The 19,800-nt window shown below is 41.2% G+C and overlaps 1 protein-coding gene across 1 annotated transcript in view; it reads right to left on the bottom strand.

The window, feature by feature from the left end:
* LOC122815035 (sphingolipid delta(4)-desaturase DES1-like) overlaps positions 1–19,800 on the bottom strand; it is a 375,413-nt gene that overhangs the window by 72,752 nt on the left and 282,861 nt on the right. Inside the window, exon 2 of the mRNA XM_044087314.1 lies at positions 6,938–7,680. Coding sequence (XP_043943249.1) covers positions 6,938–7,680 — 743 coding nt within the window. The remainder of the gene's footprint in view (positions 1–6,937; positions 7,681–19,800) is intronic.

Raw genomic sequence — 19,800 nt, 5'->3', positions numbered from 1 at the left:
CTGAAGCACCAATTCTGACCTTCATTTATAGGCATGCTACAATATGGTTAGTGGGAGTGCCCACTAGATGGAAGGCTGGACCAGCTAGGAAGAGTTCTACTGTATGCGGGACTGACTATCACAGGAACAGCCTCCTAGAGGACACGTGGTACGTAGTCCTGTTTAGCTGCTCATTAAGTGAAGATTTGTGGCAAGCCACAACTTACAACCACCACTAGTTATGCAACATAAAATTGTGTTTATTATGTTAATAGTTTGCTTTTTCTTGATTTTTGTGACCATTTGTTTCATCTCTGGTAATCTGAAGAAGCTTCCCTCTCAGAAGTGAAAGCATGGCTAGGACTTCCAAAAAACTTTTATTTCTATCCTGGAGCTTATTTGATTTCTGGATAGTGGTGTTGCAACAAATTTGGACATTTTCTTCCTTGACTTCCTCAGCAACAACATCAACAACAATGGACCAAAAATAAAAAATAAAAATCTCTAAATGCTCTAAATCTCTAAGTGAAGAAGTGGCCACTGTTAAGGACAATTTTTATTTAGCTGTGGTATCTCCATATTTAAGTTTTTATTCAATTTTTTTTCTGATTGTAAACTGTTCCTGATAAGGGGATCCAGGAGTACAGCAACCACACCAATCAGTATCCATAATTTAATAAGGGAGTTTCTTCTCCTCCTCCAGTCTGAGGCACATTTTTCTAACCAGTTAGATTTCTCATCCCACCAACCAATCATGCTGGGTAGCCCGGCCCACTACCCCCTTTTCAAGAGCATTTAAGCTACTGCAAACTAAGAGTTTTATTATCTGATCTCTGTTTATGACAAAAGTGCTCATAAAGAAGTAAACTGGATGATGATTTAAACCTACAGAGAGATCTCCGTGAATGTTTATTATATTTTTGTTACTTTTTTACTCTACTAATAGTGGTCAAGAATACCTTAGTATTTAAATAGAAGCTAAGCCGTGGTGGTGCAGCGGTAGCATTGTCGCCTCACAGCAAGAGGTTCTCCCATTCGATTTTTGGCTGGAGCGCCTTCTGTGTGGAGTCTGCATGTCCTCCCCGTGGTCGAGTGGCATTCAAAAGACATGCATGAATGGGCTGGCATCTCAGCACTGTAAAAATCTACTGCCAATCATTAACGGACCAGAGTTCCGCTGTGGCGACCCCTAACCGGGAAAAGCCAAAAGAAAAAGTATAGCTTACAGGTCAGCTGGATTACAGTCATGTACCACTGGTGGTGCCACCAAGGATCTTAGAACCTTAAAGCCTCAACTTCTTCTGCTTTTTGTAACTAAGGTTGTGGCTAAAAATGGCCTGAGAAGTCCAGTTCACTCATCTGCTTGAAATAACAAGTAAAAAGATAGCTCAATCAATTAAGTAAGCAAGTAGTGAGTCAATGAATAAATGAATGAACTGTAATGATGTCACTTGTGACCTGTGAATAAGGTTAATCCCAAATAGTACTGAGATGATAACTTAACAATTGAATAACCAAACAGATGTTTAACTCAGTGAAATAACTTTGTCATTTCTTCTTATTTCTGCTTTATGTTTGCAAGTGATATTCTATTAGGACAGGACCACATGAATGAGTGGATTGATGGTATTACTCTCTCACAAAAAGTATAGTGTTTTAACATAAGAAAAAAGGATCTTTGTATCACTGAAATAAACCAATACTGTGATTGTACTTTGACCATGCTTCCAAGACAATGCAAGATAATTAATTAATTAAGTATTGTATTGCAGGAAGATAAGAAACTGAAGGCTTGCAAGTAGAAATGAATTTCTGAAAGCATAACTTCAGGCAGAAAATTTTCTTCTATATGTACATACCAAATAAACAATTAATTAACCCAAAAGATATATGTATTTACATATAAAAGCAGGTATTAGACAAGAAAGAAATCAGCTTTTTTAATTGTTTTTGGAAGTCTGATTCATGTTCTAACTGTCACAACAATATGTTGTAAAGCAATTCACTGGAAAAAAAAATCATGAAAAATAAACAGTTTCGAAATGAAGTTCGCCCCTATAAAATCTTTGGACTGTGTGAGAGAAAATCTGTCTCACACAATTCGGATACTCGCTAAGGCTCTTGCCACCCCTCTAGTGCCTTTTTTAAGCAAGGTTCAAATGACAAATTCACCACTGTAACAGGTACAAGCAAGCAAAATCTGAGGGTAATGCTAGAAGTCTAAACCTCAAAATGCACTCACTCGAGGCACTCCTTAAAATGGAGAACATCAGCATTTGTGTAGTGACAGAGACCTGGTTCAAGGCTCCAGAGAGCACCCCTGCATTACCAGGCTATAATTTATACCACACCTTTCAGGCACCTAACTTGGACTGAAAGACTAAAGGTGGAGGTGAGTCCATATTCATTAAGGATATCCAGACCTCCAGGCTAGTTGCTCAGCATAATGCATCCGAGATTATCCAAGTACAACTATCTCTGGGTAAGACCGCAATCCAAATTGTAGCTTGCTACAGATCCCTCACCATGCCCCAGGATTCCCACTCCTCATTTCTTGACGCTTCTTAAGACAGAAGTGGCAAACTTCACGACACCCATGCAGACGGACAATAGAGGTACGACTGCTGAATCCTACACAAATGCATTTTATAAGCACTTACACAAGTGCATGGATTGTGCTATCCCTAACAGAACCAAGATGCTATCCTCCAAAAAGGAAGCCAATCTGGGGGTCCCCTGCCATAAACAAACTCTACAACAAAAGAAAGAAATTGTTGCAAAAAAGAGTAAAATCCCATGATTGAAGGAACTCCCTAGTCAGCCTCAGTAAGAAGCTGAGATCCCTCATAAAATCTTCCAAAACTAGTTACGAAAACAAAATCGCCACTGATTCTAAAGATAACCACAAAGCATTCTATAGCTATGTCAGAAATCTCAATGGCAACACTCAGATCTGCTCTGAATTACAGCACAATGGCACTAAATATACAGAACCAACTGATATTGCCAACATCCTGGCAGATAGGTTCACTGCTAACTTTACCCCCCTCTCACCCCCTAAAGTGCCCATCTCTTTACTGGAAGAATGCAAAGTTTCTGTAATCATGGCTGCACAGGTAAAAAACACACTCTCCAAAGCCAAGAACACAGCATCCATGGGACCTGACAACATCCCAGACTGCGTTCTACATGAACTACAGAATGAACTGGCACCCCACCTTAGTACCATGTTCAATCATAGCCTCACCTCAGGCTTTGTGCCCACTGAATGGTGTACAGTGATGGTTATCCCACTCCACAAAGGGGGGAGCCACCATGGACCCCAGGAACTAACGCCCCATTAGCTTGATGAGCCTGGTCTGCAAGGCCATGGAATGTATCATCATGGAACTTATAAACAAAGACATTGGTAATCTCCAAACTCTGGACCCCACCCAGTTCAGGTTTGTAAAAGGCAGATCATGTCTCCTAAACCAGATAGACTTCTTTGAAGCAGTCACCAAAGCCATAGACAAGGGTAAGGTGGTTCACATAGCCTATCTAGATCTCCCCAAGGCTTTGAACACCATCCCCAACTCTGGAATTATAGATAAACTCACTAAACTAGGTATAAATCCCTATGTCACAAGATGGGTTACCAACTGGCTCACTGACAGAACCCACACTGTGAAAGTAGCAGACTCCAAATCCGACCAGACCAGTGACAAGTGGATACCACAGTGTTCAGTCCTGGGTCCTCTCCTGTTTGGTATCTACTTCTCTGAAGTACAGGCTAACACAGAAGATGACTGCAAACTAGGAGCCATAATCGAAACTCCTAACAATGTGGACATCCTACAAAAGGATCTCACTGAGAAAGATGCCTGGTGTCAATGCCATGGCCTCAAGCTCAATGCCAAAAGGTGCATTGTCATCCCCTTTGGTAAAAACTCTGTACCCATGAACTACCACATAGGTGGTAGTCTACTTAATACTGACAGTGTGATAAGAGACCTTGGGACACATATGGACAGTAGTCTCTCCTTTGATAATCACATCACCACAGTAGTCAGGAAATCCTTCTTTGCAGCACACCTCATCACAAAAGGTTTCTCATCCAGGAAAAAAGAGGTCATTGTTCCCCTCTACTCATCACTCATTAGACCCATTATAGAGTACAACGCCCCTTTTGGTATGTACCTCACAAGACATCTACAACAACTGGAAAGGCTGCAGAAATACCTCACAAAGAGGATTATTGGCCTCAAACAGATGCCCTACGCAGACCGTCTCAAAAATTCCAGGTTTACTCCATTGCATATCGCCTACTCAGAGGCAATCTCTGCCTGACATACAAAGCTATGTCAAACCCAGAGCTGCTGGACATGCGCCATTTAAAAGAAATTCCAATTCCTCCGAGCTACACTCTCTAATGACCTAAACCTTGTCAGCACAATAAACAGAACATGCTGGAGGGATAGATTCCTGTCCCAGAGACTTCCCATACTCTGGAACAAACTACCTATCTATGTCAAACAGAGCTCCTCATTAGCACTCTTCAAGAAAAATCTTGATGATTGGATGGGAAATAGGAAATTCACCCCGGGGATCACTTCTGTGACTCCGCTAGACAGGGGCACAGGAAAATTATTTTCTTGGTTGGCAAAAGCCAGGGTATCTTTTTGGCTAGGCTTATATAGGCCCTAGGGCTAATAGCCTAGTACCTACCTATGAACCTATGAACTGATGGGTCAGTGCTATCCACCCCTGCACATAGCAGTGCCCATATATGTGAAGCTGCATGTATGACATTCTGCTACAGCTATACTCAGCACCCATGTCTTGTCCCTGTGTCTCATCACACCTTGCTTATGCCTGGACCAAGAAAAGAAAGAAAAAAAGAAAGGTCTGATACCCTTTTGTGTCGCCACTGCATGGCAGAACTTGTGCCCTCCCTATATGGAGCTTATATTTAAGCTATCACTGCTCATGTTGCTGGCCTGTCACATTAGTAACCTTAATCAAATATATATATACCTTTATGTATTCTTAGACATACGCATTTCACAAAAGCTCTTTTGTAAACAAAATCAGCTTCTGCTTTGAGTACTGTGAATTAGTACTTCTGGTTGTAGTGATATATGCATTTGCAGAAGGAAGTGTTTTGGAGATTTGAGTATGGTGTTGTACATATGCAATAAACATACACCATAAATGTACTAAATTAGTGCTACTAGTTTATGTAGTACTAATGTGTGTAGCTAGAAAATTGCCTACTGTTTGTTTTACCAGACGATGCTTGTCTGGGTTACTGGAAATGGCTTCCCCATTATTGTAGTAGGGTAGAATCTTGGGCTAGAAGCCCATCATCTTATCTTCCTTGCTTCAGTCTCTTATTCAACTGTCTTCCCCTTTTCCTGTATCTGTGGCCCAATTGCAGCTGTTACTGTTTACTAATGTTGTCTATTATGGGTTGGAGGAAAACTCATCTGTCAATGTGCAGACTGACTTAACTACTGGCTAAGCTCGCTTTTCCTGCAACATCTCCAATATATTACTTACTTCAGCCTCCAATGCCATTGCACAAATGGGTAATGGAAGGTATAAAGTAAAAAATGCACCAAGATAACACACAGCAAACGTTTAATCACAGCAAAGTACAAAGTGGTAAGCGCTTTCACAACCGAAGTTGCTTCATCAGACACCACAGTAAAAAATGCACAGGTTTAAATAGAGATTCTAAAATGCCAATTAATCAATAAAAATCACACAATGATTAAGTAGCAGTGAAAAACAATTAAGCCTCATGCTCAAACTAAAAAAAGCATTGCTTAAAAACATTGCTTAAAAACATTGTACAAGAAGGACAAATCAGCATACTTTTCAGCATCATGGTGAATTATCTAGAACTATTATTAGATCCAATCAGCATGGTACTTTTCCATGCAGGAATTGCAGTGCTTGTCAATTTATATATAGCAAAAATAAATATGTACATCCTACTAGGACATTTTCTTTGTACACTAATCAATACACTGATTGCAGATCTACAGATGTGGTCTATTATTGTTTTTGTGTACAATGTCCTGCTTTTTATGTAGGAAAAACAAATAGAATGCTTAAAGATCGTATTCTAGACCACCTAAGAGATATTAGTAATAATAAACCATCAAATGCTCTAGCCAATCATGTTATGTCCAATGGCCGTTCTCATTCCTTTAAGTTCTTTGTTCTACAACATATTCATAGAAACCCCAGAGGTGGTGACATTGAGAATATCACAGAGGGACATGAACAGAAGTGGATTTTGAAACTTAATGCTGAAAAGTATCCTGGTTTGAATGCTATTACTTCCTTGGTCCCTTTTTTAAAGGCTAGACATCTCAAGCATTAAGATTAGCTAAGTTCTTTCAGAATTAGTCTAATGTATTTAGCTATTAGTTTCCAAGTATTCTATTTAACTTTTTCCTGCCTAGTATTTTTCCATGTTTTATAATGATTTTATAAGTTTTTTAAGTGCTTTCTCATGTATAGTATTTGATTCCTTCTTGTACAATGTTTTTAAGCAATGTTTTTAAGCAATGCTTTTTTTAGTTTGAGCATGAGGCTTAATTGTTTTTCACTGCTACTTAATCATTGTGTGATTTTTATTGATTAATTGGCATTTTAGAATCTCTATTTAAACCTGTGCATTTTTTACTGTGGTGTCTGATGAAGCAACTTCGGTTGTGAAAGCACTTACCACTTTGTACTTTGCTGTGATTAAACGTTTGCTGTGTGTTATCTTGGTGCATTTTTTACTTTTTACCTTTCATTTGGATTTATTTCTGCACCAAGGTTTTACCCAACACGGTTTCTTTGTTTTTTTTGTTAATGGAAGGTATAGTTATGTGAAAAAATGGAGGTGGTATGGGAAAGAACAAGCAAATGCAAATTAAAACATATGGATGTTAAGAAAACACATGAGGTACAGTCTTACCAGTGGTAATTTGCTCCCAGGAATGCTAGGAAAATCATGATGTTCTGTATGATAACCCACATTGAAAGTTAGCCAGTTTAAAGGGCCGTAGTAGGAATATGTTTCATAACCTTTAAGAAACATGTAATGCTCAGCGATAAAATGTCCTGAAATTGGGTGAACTCCCATACAAAGCATCGAACCTAGCAACATGTAGAAAAAAGACTTCACACCCCAGAGATAGTAGATAAGCAAGTCATAGGCAAACTGAATTGTAGCATTTACAATTTCCATTTGGGTAACTGGTTTGGGGTTGACGCACAGTGGTCGTAGGATATAGAAAAGTGGTTGCAGAAACATCCAGATGACTTTACGGAAGGGTGTGCAAAAGAATTTCCCCTCAAACTCAGTGGGAATATCAACATCTAAGCCATCTCCACCCAGATAGCGATGATGGTCAATATGGTACTTTTTGAAGGAAACAGAGTACGGCATCCCAATAGGCAGGTTGGCAAAAATTCCAAAAATTCGATTCCACTTAGCTTCCTTGTTCCCAAATGCCACATTATGAGAAATATCATGGATAGCGAGGGTTAGAGAGTGGTTAATGCAGCCTCCAAAGGCATATGCCCAGAAAAATATCCACTTCCAAGACAAGTCCTTGACAAAATAGCATGCCACAAATTGAGTGATGACCATTAATGTGACAATCCATTTCAGAAAGGGATCAGGACCCATCAAGCTTTTTATCTCTGGATGTTTAGCTGTGGATAACAAAAATAAAATATTACCTTTGTTTCACTAATCTGCATAAGATTTAATATGAAAGTTCAGTTCATTCTGTAGGTCCACTTTAATAATTCACTTGTTTATTTCTATAGGTTGCACATAAATTTAATTCACAGTAATAGCTATGCTTACTTTAAAAAAATAACATAATTATATTGTTTCATACAAAACATGCTGCCATTAATAGTATTCATGCCTTAAGTAAATTAAAAATAACTTTTACGTTTGCATTAGTGACATGGCACTACACCTTCTCATTGAAAACATATTATGCTATAGTTAAAAGAAAAGTAAGCCAATTATGTCATCTGTGGAAACTTGTGATGTTCAGTCATGATACCTTTAGAGTATCTAGTTATCACAATGATATAGCAGAAAAATGAGCACCATGTCTAAGTAACACAGCAAAATCTCATTATAGTCTCTTTAGAAAAGTCTATATTTATTTTACAAATAGATAGACTAGTTCACATGGGCTTTTTTCCGCAACAATATTGTAAGAAAGTATCATAAACACAATATAGTACAAGATAAACCACACATATAAATAAGGATGGCTACATAATATAGACTACTGTTGAGGAAAATAAACTGAGCAAAATCTTCCAGTGATCCTCAGAGATGTAATATAATGCCTGAGAGAGGGATGCTCAGATATGTAATATAATGCCTGAGAGAGGGATGCTCAAAGATGTAATATAATGCCTGGGAGAGGGATGCTCAGAGATGTAATATAATGCCTGGAAGAGGGACACTCAGAGATGTAATATAATGCCTGGGAGAGGGATGCTCAGAGATGTAATATAATGCCTGAGACAAGGATGCTCAGAGATGTAATATAATGCCTGAGAGAGGGATGCTCAGAGATGTAATATAATGCCTGGGAGAGGGATGCTCAGAGATGTAATAATGCCTGGGAGAAGTAGTACAAAATTTAACTTACACAGGCTAGGTCCACCTGTAAGAGATGCAACTATTTATTTAAACTGGAGGCTAGTCTCTCCATCCCACCCAATGTCAATACACAGCTCCAGAACAGCACTACATTACCATATCACCAAAACATTATTCCTACATATGCCGAGGTAGTAAAGAAATCTTTTCCTAAGCCTCTTAAGCTTCCCAGGCATCCTAGTAGCTTACTAAAGCCATGTAGCATAAATACTAACATCATACCTGCATCTGCATCCATGCTTGCAATTTCAGTGAGTCACCTGTACTGTGAGCTTGTAAATGTCATAGTCATTGGTGGCGTACAGACATTACACTTGCCAGAATTGCAAAGAACAGCTGTGGTACAAGGATTAGGGGTGTGTCTTAGGTCCTTGCACCACCCAGGTACAATTATGACCTTGTAATTGCTCACGTGAGGGTGAATGATCTTAGGTGTTCTACACTGGGAAAGATGCAGAGAGAGACACCATTGAGCTCTCTGCTCATGTCTTCAAAGAGGATAAGGCAGTGGCATTGAGCAGCATTTTACCATCATCGAGAATGATTCCTAAATTCAAGGATGAAATAACTGGCTTCAATAAATGGTAAGTGAATTAGTGTCATTCTAGGGGGATCCAGTGTGTGTATATCTGCATGGGATGAACTGGTCAACAGACCTATCTAATTTGGCAGGAATAGTCTCCATCTTTTACCTTCTATTTTTGCATAATGGTTAAATAGGTGAGGGATGAAATGATACCTAGTACCTTCAACCCCCCATTTCATGCCTCATTATATGTTTTTGAACAGGTTTGTGAGCTCAACTTTAGACATATGTTTTCCCTTTATAAGATTTGGGATAATTTGAATATTACTAGTGAACATCAGGTATTAATTTATGATTTAAAGTCGAATACTAATATTAGAATCATGAAAGCTGATGAGGGGGGTAGGGTTGATTATTGTTAATAAAATGGACTATATACAAAAAATGTTTAAATCATTGTATGATGAGACTTTTGAAGAAGCTTCCCTTAACGAATTCAATATAGCTTACCAGAAGATTGACATAGGTTCATAGGTTCATATGTAGGTACTAGGCTATCTGCCCAAAGGCATTTATAAGCCTAGCTGGAATGTGTTGGCTTTCACCGCCCCCTTAGATTAGTTCCCTGTGCCTCTGTCCAGCAGAGCCACTGAAGTGATCCCCGGGGTAAACGTCATGTTTCCCATCCACTCGTCAAGGTTTGTCTTGAAGAGTGTTAGTGAGGAGCTCTGCCTAATGTAGATTAGAATCTTGTTCCAGAGCATGGGAAGTCTCTGGGACAGGAATCTATCCCTCCAGCACGTCCTATTTATTGTTGTGGTGAGGTTTAGATCCCTAGAGTGTGTGGCTTGAGGGGATATGGTTTTCTTTAGGTGGAGCATGTCCATCAATTCTGGGTTTGACATGGCCTTGTATGTCAGGCAGAGATAACCTCTGAGTAGGCAATATGCAACCAAGTACAGCTGGAGTTTCTTCAGTCGAGCTGCATAGGGCATCTGTTTGAGGCCAGTGATCCTCTTGGTGAGGTACTTCTGTGGTCTTTCCACCTGCTGCAGGTGTCTTGTAAGGTACATCCCAAATGGGGCGTTGTACTCTATGATGGGTCTAATGAGTGATGTGTAAGGGGCACAATGACCTCTTTTGATCTGGATGCAAACCCTTTTCTGTTTAGGTGGGCCACGTAGAAGGATTTTCTAACCACTTTGGCAATGTGATTATCAAAGGAGAGATTACTATCTACTTGGGTCCCCAGATGCCTTATTTCATCTTCTATATTTAGGGAGCTACCACCTATGTGGTAGTTTGTGGGTACTTTGTTTTTTTCTAAAGGGGATGACTATGCACTTTTTGGCATTTAGCTTGAGGCCATGGTTTTGACACCAGGTATCTGTCTCAGTGAGACCTTTTTGGAGGATATCTGTGTCAGCCGGAGAGTCAGTTATAGCCCCTAGTTTGCAGTTGTCTGCGAACGTGGTCAGCCATAGTCCTCCTGTGCTTGCCTGTACCTCTGAGAAGTATATGCCAAACAGGAGGCGTCCTAGGACTGAGCCCTGGGGAATGCCACTTGTAACCGGTTTAGAGTCAGACCTAGCTGCAACAACTCTTACCATGTGGGTTCTGTCCGTGAGCCAGTTGGCAACCCATCTCATGACATAGGGGTTTATGTTCAGGCTGGTGAGGTTGTCTGTAATACCAGAATGGGGAATGGTGTCAAAGGCCTTTGCGAGGTCTAGGTAGGCTGTGTGGATCGCCTTTCCCTCATCTATAGCCTTGGTAACTGTGTCAAAGAAGTCCACCAGGTTTAGGAGGCATGATCTGCCCTTAATAAAGCCGAACTGGGTAGGGTCCAGTGTTTGGAGGTTCCCAATGTCCCAGATCCATGATGAAGCACTCCGTAGCCTTGCAGACCAAGCTTGTCAGGCTTATAGGATGATAGTTCCCGGGGTCTGTTGTGGCTCCACCTTTGTGGATTGGAATAACCATTGCTGTGTGCCACTCTATGGGCAAGTAGCCTGTGGAGAGGCTGAGTTTGAACAGTGTGTTTAGGTGCTGGGTTAGTTCATCTTTGAGCTCATGTAGGACACAACCTGGGACACCATCCAGTCCCATTGATGCTGTGTTTTTGGCTTTGGAGAGGGCTGTTTTAACCTGAGTGTCTGTGATTTCAGGGGCACTACATTCTTCTGGTATAGTTATGGGCCCTTTTGGGGGTGAGAGGGGGGTGAAGTTTGCACTGAACCTGTCTGCCAGGATGTTGGCGATATCGGTCGGTTCAGTGTATTTTGTGCCATCTGCACTAACTCCGAGCAGATCTGGGCATTGCCACTTAGATTCTTGACATAGCTAAAGAATGCCTTGTGGTTATCTTTGGAGTCCTTGGCAATTTTTCTTTTGAAGCTAGCCTTGGATGATTTTATGAGGGATCATAGTTTCTTGCTGATACTGATCAGGGATCTTCCCTTCTTGGGATTTTACTCTTTTTTGTACTAGTTTCTTCCTTCTATTGTATAGCTTGTTTATGGCAGGGATCCATTAGATTGGGTTCCTTTTCTTGGAGGAGTGAGTCTTGGCTTTGCTTGGGATAGCAAGATCCATGCATTCTTGTTGGTGCCCGTAGAGTGCATTAGTAAAGGATTTTGCAGCTTGGGCAGCATTATCCTTTAGCAAGGGGGATTTGAAACTTTCCACCTCAGTCTTAAGTAAAGTGAAGTTTGCTTTTGAAAAGTTTTCATGGTGGTTTCTTTGACTGGGGGTGGGAATCAAATGTGGATATCCAGAGTGATTAGTTTATGGTCAGATCTAACCAGCGAGGGGTTGACCTCCGATGGGGAACACCGGTCACCCATGTTGGTGATGACCAGGTCCAATATGTTGTCACGTCTGGTGGGGGTGTTGACCAGTTGATCCAGGGCATTTGAGTTTATAAATTCTAGGAAATGTTGGGCAAGGGAGTTAGTACTTGAGCAGTTCTCCCAGTTAATGTTTGGCTAATTGAAATCACCCAATCTCAGGTTGTTTGGTAGGACCTTTATGTTTCCCAGTGTTTCGAGAAATGCAGAATGGGGGTCCTGGGACATGGTGGGTGATCTGTAGCAAGCTACAATTTGAATTGCAGTTTTGCCCATTGTTAGTTGCACTTAGATGATCTCTGAAGCATCGTGCTGTGCCACTAATCTGGAGGTGTGGGTATCCTTGATGAATATGGATATGCCCCCGCCTTTTCTATTTTGGTCCAGGTCTTGTGGCCAAAATGTATGGTATGAGTTGTAGCCTGGTAGTGCTGGGGTGCTCTCTGGAGCCTTAAATCAAGTTTCTGTTATTGCACATATATCAATTTTCTCCATACTGAGGAGTGCCTCGAGTACGTGCATTTTGAGGTTTAGACTTCTGGCATTCAGTAGCATTACCCTCAGTTTTTTGTTACTTGTGCTATTTACGGCAGTGGGTTTGTCTTTTGAGCCTTGCCTAAAATAGGCACTATGGGGGTGGCAAGAGCATTGGCCAGTATTCGAAAGCCTAAGGGTGACAGGTGCAAGCCATCTCTAGCAAAGCAGAGTGGCTTGTCGAGCATGTCATCCCAGGCTGACAGACACTGGATCCCCTTTGAATGACACCAGAATCTTAGCCAATTGTTGAAATTGATAATTTTTTTCTCTATACAGTGGTATCATTCTTGCTGAAGGCAGGATGCTACTCAGGATCAGGGTCATATAGACCTAGGCTACGTGATCAGAGAACTCTTCCATATCTCTTTTCATGTAGCCCAGGGAGGTACAGCTCAGGTCATTCACACCAACATGGACAATGACAGAGTCATATTTGTACTTATTCTGGAGTGACCTGAGTGCTTGTGTTATGTGTAACCTTCTTCTTGTTCAGCCTAGTGAGTGGGACATCAGTGTGCCTGACTATAGAGTCGCCTATCACTAGTGTGTTGGGTATGTTATTTTGCCTTAAGGGCTGTGATTGTGTGGCACACTGGTTTTGTGAAGTATGTGTTTCATGGTTTGTGTTGGGGGGGTGGAGGTTGCTTGGATGTCTGCTTTGGAGGTCCCTGTTCCTTTTGCATATTTTTATTTAGAGCCTCCAAGTATGTTTTTGTGTATTTATGTGTGTTTTTTGCCAGTGCTGGTTTCATGGGTCTATGTGAGACTGGTGGTGTGATGCAAGTAATTCCCTTCTCCTCTTGACTGTCTGGTCCAGTCTTGGGTTGAGAGAGCTTAGTCTCTAGTTTGGCTGTATAATTGCATCTCTTGCATGTATTAGTGTTTGGTGGTAGGAGGAGAGGGTTGTCTGTGTACATGAGGCAGTTGTAACATTGTCTCAAAATGCCCAGATTCACCTGTTGGTCCAGAGAGTACACCTGAAACTGCCCTTTGGACATGCCTGGATAGGTACAGTGAGCTGTTTTACTGATTGGCTGGTAAGGTCGAATAGAGAGCCTTGTCCTTCTCTACATTATAGGGGGGGGTCTAGTGGTAAGGTTTATTAGTGCTTGCTATGAGTTTTGAGCAAGTGCCGGGCTGAGAAGTGAATGGTTTGAATGCTTAAGTTGAAAGTTTGTCTAGTTTCAAGTGAAAAATTGAAGAGTAGACTTTGTGGAGCTGGGAATAGTTATACCCGAGCTAACCGGCGCTGCCCGGCACGCAAAATCGTGCTAATGTGGGTTTTATAGCAGGGAAATGAAAGAGCTAGAAATTAGCCCAAAATGGCCAATAAAGTACTAATTTCTGGGCTGAAACCACTCCTCCAGGGACAGATACATAGCTATATACAATATGCTTATGCAAGGACAAATAACACTTGAGCAATACAACTATTTATACATACAAGAACCATTGGTACCCACTGTTCTGGAGTACTGAAAATGCATAAAGATTTACACAACCCACCTTTAAGATTGATAGTAGCTGCTGGAGTTTCAAAAACTAACCTCATCGCCAAATTCATTGATTATGAGTTGAAATAAGTTTGTCCCAAATGATTTATTTATGTAAAGATTCTTGGGGCATTTTATCTAAATGTAACAGTATTTATTTTACTGATACTTTACGTTTCATTACTACTGATGCTAAGAAAAGTTATTTTGTGGCAGTTGGTTTTGGAACTTCCTTTTATGTAATAACAAGATCTCTGAACTTGTGGCTTTTCTTAACCTTGAACCCATCTGCTTTAGTGAAACCTGGTTCCGCTGTAGTGCTAGGACTCCCTAAATTCCAGTGTGTAATGCCTATCATGCATTCAGTTCCACCAGCAACTGTGGGGCAGTATTTCTATTTATTCATAGCCCTGGGACAATATTTTTATTTATTCATAGCCCCAGTGTCTTTCACCAGATTTTGCATGATGCAAACAGGAACTGGTTGAAGTACTAGTTACAATCAACAAAATGAATTATCATATTATAGACAATTATATGTCCTAATCTATGACCCCTTCAGAGATTGCAGAATATCTTATACAGTTAAAAATGTTAACAATTAAACTGAATAAATTTCTTATGTGTGATTTCAAATATCTGCACATAAACTGATACACACATACTAACAACAACAAATATACATAGAGACATCTGGATTTCATAAGCATCAATGCACTTAAACAAATTGTTCCCCTGTCCACCATAGGTATTAATCTTCTTGATCTTGTCCTCACAGACATTTCCCCAGTTGTACCACCCCACTTGTTACCCCCTTCCAAATTAAATCTGACCATGTTTCTGTGATCTTCTCTACAAAGACCTGCTTTGTGGCCCTAGTAACTTGTCTACATTCAGATATTACTCCAAAACTAATTGCTTACCATTTTATTGATTTTATTAATACTACAATTTGTAACTGAGGCTGCTCCCTGCTTGCCTAAATTTTACTCTGTCTTCGATAGATACATTGAAGCATTCATACCAATCCAGCATATGCATAAAGGCAAGTTTAGAACTAAACAAACATGGTGAAACTACCACATGAGCAAACTCTGTTATAAAAAAAAAAAGTTACTGGCCATCACTGAAAGCTTCCACTTCATCTTTGTGTAAGGGATTTAAAATGGGTATGTAAGTCTCTCAAACATACTGTTAATGGTAACGTAAGGCTAGCTGTAATTTAGGATTGCAATTACTTTAAAAGAAAACCATAAATCCTTCATCAGGAATTAAGAAGCTTAGAAATAACCTTTAATTCTGAAATGAAATTATTTCCAGTGGCTTCTTCTTCTCTGACCCCAAGGATATAGGTAATAATCTTGTGGACAAATCTCTTCCAGCTTCACTCCACTCACTCTTCCGTTGTTCTCTTGATTCCCCTTACACTTCCCCTTCTGAGCTCAGTTTGGAACAAGTCCTTTTGGTAATTTCCAAAATTAAAAATACTACTTCCATGGATCCTGACAACATTCCTGGATGTCTGCTAAGAAGTGTAAAGTCCCAGCCAGCAAAACCCCTCTATCGACTCTTCAGCCTAGTCTCTTCACTTGTTAAGTCCGTGACATGCAGAGTGCTGCCCTTGCATAGAGGTGCCCCTCTCTACTGAGCCTGGGTATTACAGCTCTATTAGTTTCACTGGTATTGTTTGCAAGGTTATGGAGCATATTATAGCAGAAATAATAAAAACAATGATGTAGGTGACCTTATGTCCCATAATATACACTAATTTGGCTTTGTAAAAGGCTGGTCATGCCTGAGGAACCTAATTAAGTTCTTTGAGAGGATTACTGAGGCCATAGACAAGTGGAATACAGTCCATAAGGCATATCTCAACCTTGACAAGGCTTTTGACACTATTCACCTATACTGGGATTATTGACAAACTGTAGCAACTCAACAATAACTCATTAACCCATACATAGTTCGCTATATAGGTAATTGGTTGTCTGACAACACCTATGCTGTTAAGATCAAGGTGATTTGCTCTAGATAGAAAAACGTCACCAGTGGTCCCATAGGGCTCTAAACTTGGGTCTGTACTCTTTCGTATATATTTTGTCTTGCATAAAAGCTGATATCATAGAACTATGGATAATCAAGTTTGCTGATGATTGCAAACAGGAGGTGGTTATCAGTTCACATACTGATACTCCAATTCTCCAGCAAAGTTTGATATAAATAATGATTAGTGTATTGATCATGGGCTTACCCTTAACACCAAGAAATGCAGCATAGTTTCCTTTGTTAAATCTAGCATCACTTCTGCTTACCGTATAATGATATGCCATTTAAATGTAACATCTCTGTTTGTATATTGATGACAACCTCTCCTTTGACCACCACATCTTAATTATAGTGTGAAAATCCTTCCTCATTGCACAGCTTATCCTTCACAGTATCTCATCAAAGTTCGAAGAAGTTATACTACTACTTTATTCATTCCTTATTAGCCTTATTATTGAATATAATGTATCTATCATATGTACCTCACGAGGCACCTAAACCAGCTTGAGAAACTTCAACATTTCCTCACCAAAATGTTCTCAAGTGTCAATGACCTTAGCTACTTTGATAGACTAAAAGTCTTTCCTCTTTATGCAGTGTCATACAGACTCCTAAGGGGTGATATCTGTTTAGCCTTATGAACTATGAAAGATCCAGCACTCTTTAAGTTCCTTCACCTAAATAAAATGAGTGGTAAAACAAACAACCAATCTGATGTTGTCAAGCTTCATTTATACTTGACCTTTGGGTTACATTTCCGATCCTTGGACCTGGCTTAGCTGTTACATAGCTCATGCCATCCAAAAAACTCTTGAGCCAAGATTCTACCCACAATACCCCTCTCCATATTACCTCAGATCTTATATGCTGCTCTTGTCACAAGGCACATCAACTGTTTCTCTTGTAGGTAAGTAAAAATTTATTGTATTTTTAACAGCTAATCTTGCCTTTTTCTACGTTTAGATATTTATATTCATATTTTCTATATCTCTACCATCTTTCTAATCAAGTGAGTGTTTCTTTTTCCCTACATGATGGTATTCTATCTCTACCATCATTGGTAGTACCCCTCCCTTTTCTTTCTCTACCTCTTTAGGTAGCTGTCTCTTACCATAGTTGGTAATATCTTTCCCTTTCTATACCTTTTTAGGTAACCCTATGTACCATTTTTGGTAGTTTTTCTGTGTGTGTGTGTGTGTGTGTGTGTGTGTGTGTGTGTGTGTGTGTGTGTGTGTGTGTGTGTGTGTGTGTGTGTGTGTGTGTGTGTGTCTGTGTGTGTGTGTGCGTGTGTGTGTGTGTGTGTGTGTGTGTGTGTGTGTGTGTGTGTGTGTGTGTGTGTGTGTTTGTTTGTCCCCTGTTGACCGCTACTTTCCTTTTTGGCATCTGTCGACATGGCTGAAAAATCTAAAGGCACTACGGGTTTTAAACGGTGCCAGCAGTGTGTTTGGAAAATGCCCAACTCTGATGGGCACTCTTCCTGCATATATTGTTTGGGCCCAGCTTATCTGAACCAGGAGTGTACTGTTTGCCAGGCCTTCAGTAACCGGGCCTTGGTTGAATGAAGAATAAATTAATATTAAAAGGGATAATTAAGTCTTCTTTTGAGGAAGCCTTGTCCAAAGCTGATTCATCGCCCTCGAAATTGGACTTTGGTGTCAAGAAAAAAGTCGCTTGGTGCTGACCTCTCCTTCAGTACTGGTAACAAAGAAGCATAATCCTTCCATTCCCATCACTTCAGTGGAACCAAAGATTAAGGTTCAGAGACTTTCAAAACAGACAACCCCCTTGCCCTCATCCACTATGGCACCACAAACCTCAGTGCCATCTTTGGTAGCGATGTCTTCAGTTTCCCTGTTGGTGCTGACCTCTCCTGCTGAGCCTCTGCAGATCTTGGAACCTCCATCAGTGCTGAAATCAAGAATAATTTTCACTCCCAGGACAAGGTATTCTCCCTCTATTGACCCCTTCATGGGGCAGCTCCCCAGTCCTATCCTTGAAAGGCCTGAATCCTCTTCAGGAGTATCTGTCCATTCCTCCAGGAGTCTCACTGAAGTAGACATTGTGAGGTTGGTGGATTAGCTCCCAGTGGATAGTGGTCTTTCTGTCTCCTCCCAGACCCCTCTTCCTCCTGGAGTTGGGGCTTTTTCTCTCACGGCTCTACCAAATGTTCCTCCTCTAACCTCCTCGGAGGGTTTAGAGCTTCCTGCTCTGATTCCTTTGGTTCCAGCTGCTCTGGTGTGGACAGCCTTCCCTCCTCCAGTTCATGGATCTGCCCTAACATCTTTGGTTCCATTGGAACCAATGGACTCCTGGGGCCATGGATCCACTGTCGGGTCTGAGAGTTTTGGAGCGGCTCCAGCTTTTTATTAGGAGTCATCCTTGACTCTGGGAACCTTGGCAGCTGTGGGCTGTTCCTTGGCTCCTGCTTCAGAGGTGGAGTTCTCGGAGTGGGGGTGACCTCGGTTACGAGGTTGTCTTTCTCAGTTCTGGGCTCCCATCCCTCCTTGGGGGGGACTGCCTTCCAGGCAATGTCCTCTCCATTACCTGCCTTCCACATAATGGAGAGGACATTGGCCTCTGCAGGCTCTCAGCTGGCCCCTTCTGTGTCAGAGTTTTACCCCAAGATTCCTTCATGTCCAGAGCTGCCACCAACCTCCACACACAGACAGTGGGCACCTAGGCTGCAAAATACCCCTGCAAAGGGCCCTTCTTCTTCCAAGTCCACCACAGAGATTTTCACTGAGGGGCTACCTTGGAAAAGGAAGTATAAGAGGAAACACTTAGATTCCCCTCAGGAATCTGTCATGGAAGGCATGGACTCCAATGATGGGGAGCCCCCCCCCCCACTTCACCTCCAGAAGACATCTCCTTTGGAGACATCCTAGAGATTCTGAAACAGAGGGATAACTAGAAGCTCAAAGACCTTAACTCTGAGGAGTTGGTGTACTTGCAAGCCTTGGTGCCCACCCATCTACTTCTTGTGTGTCCCCTACCGCTGATGATCTTATTTAATTGATTGCTTAGGGGGCTTGAAAGGCTCCTGATTCTGTTGAACCAATTCCCCGGAGACCTGACAAAATACTATCTGCTCCAGAGGACTACCACCATTGCGCAAAGGGGTTAGCAGTAGATGCTATGGTGGTGGCAACAGCCACCACAAAGGAACTAGCTGAAGAGAGTTCCTCTGTTCATCTCCCAAACCGAGAGTCCAGAGCAATGGACAGATTCAGAAAGCAAGTATACACTTCATTGACCTTCGCATTAAAGTCCTTGAATTTTATGGCGCATTTCACTAGGCTCCAAAGGGAATGATCAAGGAACTAAAAGATACCCTAGCAGGAGCTGTGTCTGAGGAGATCAAGGATAAAGTGGCCTCTCAGCTAGCTACCCCGGACTCTATTTCCAACTTACCCATGAGGCTCATCGTGCATGTAGCTGAAGGGTCGACCAGGGCAGCGGTCCAGGTGTTGCTGTAAGATGACATGCCTGGTTGCACTTGTGTGAGTTTCTGGAGCCATTCAAGTCTTCCTTTGTCAATGCTTCTTTTGATGGATCTTTTTTATTCAGCCTCAAAGAAACTCTAGCCAGGTGTGAGAAGGATGGAAAGACCCTATCTGCAGTGGGCATACATTTTTCCACTCCGCAACAGTCCTACACTAGGAACCAGAGGAGCGGTAAGATCTGGTTCAG

This window comes from Protopterus annectens, chromosome 1.part0 (genome assembly GCF_019279795.1).
Source record: "Protopterus annectens isolate FY-2018-M chromosome 1.part0, PAN1.0, whole genome shotgun sequence".
In the NCBI taxonomy this organism is placed as follows: domain Eukaryota; kingdom Metazoa; phylum Chordata; order Ceratodontiformes; family Protopteridae; genus Protopterus; species Protopterus annectens.
Note: the sequence above shows the minus strand (reverse complement) of the source record. Positions and strands in the feature narration are given on the sequence as shown.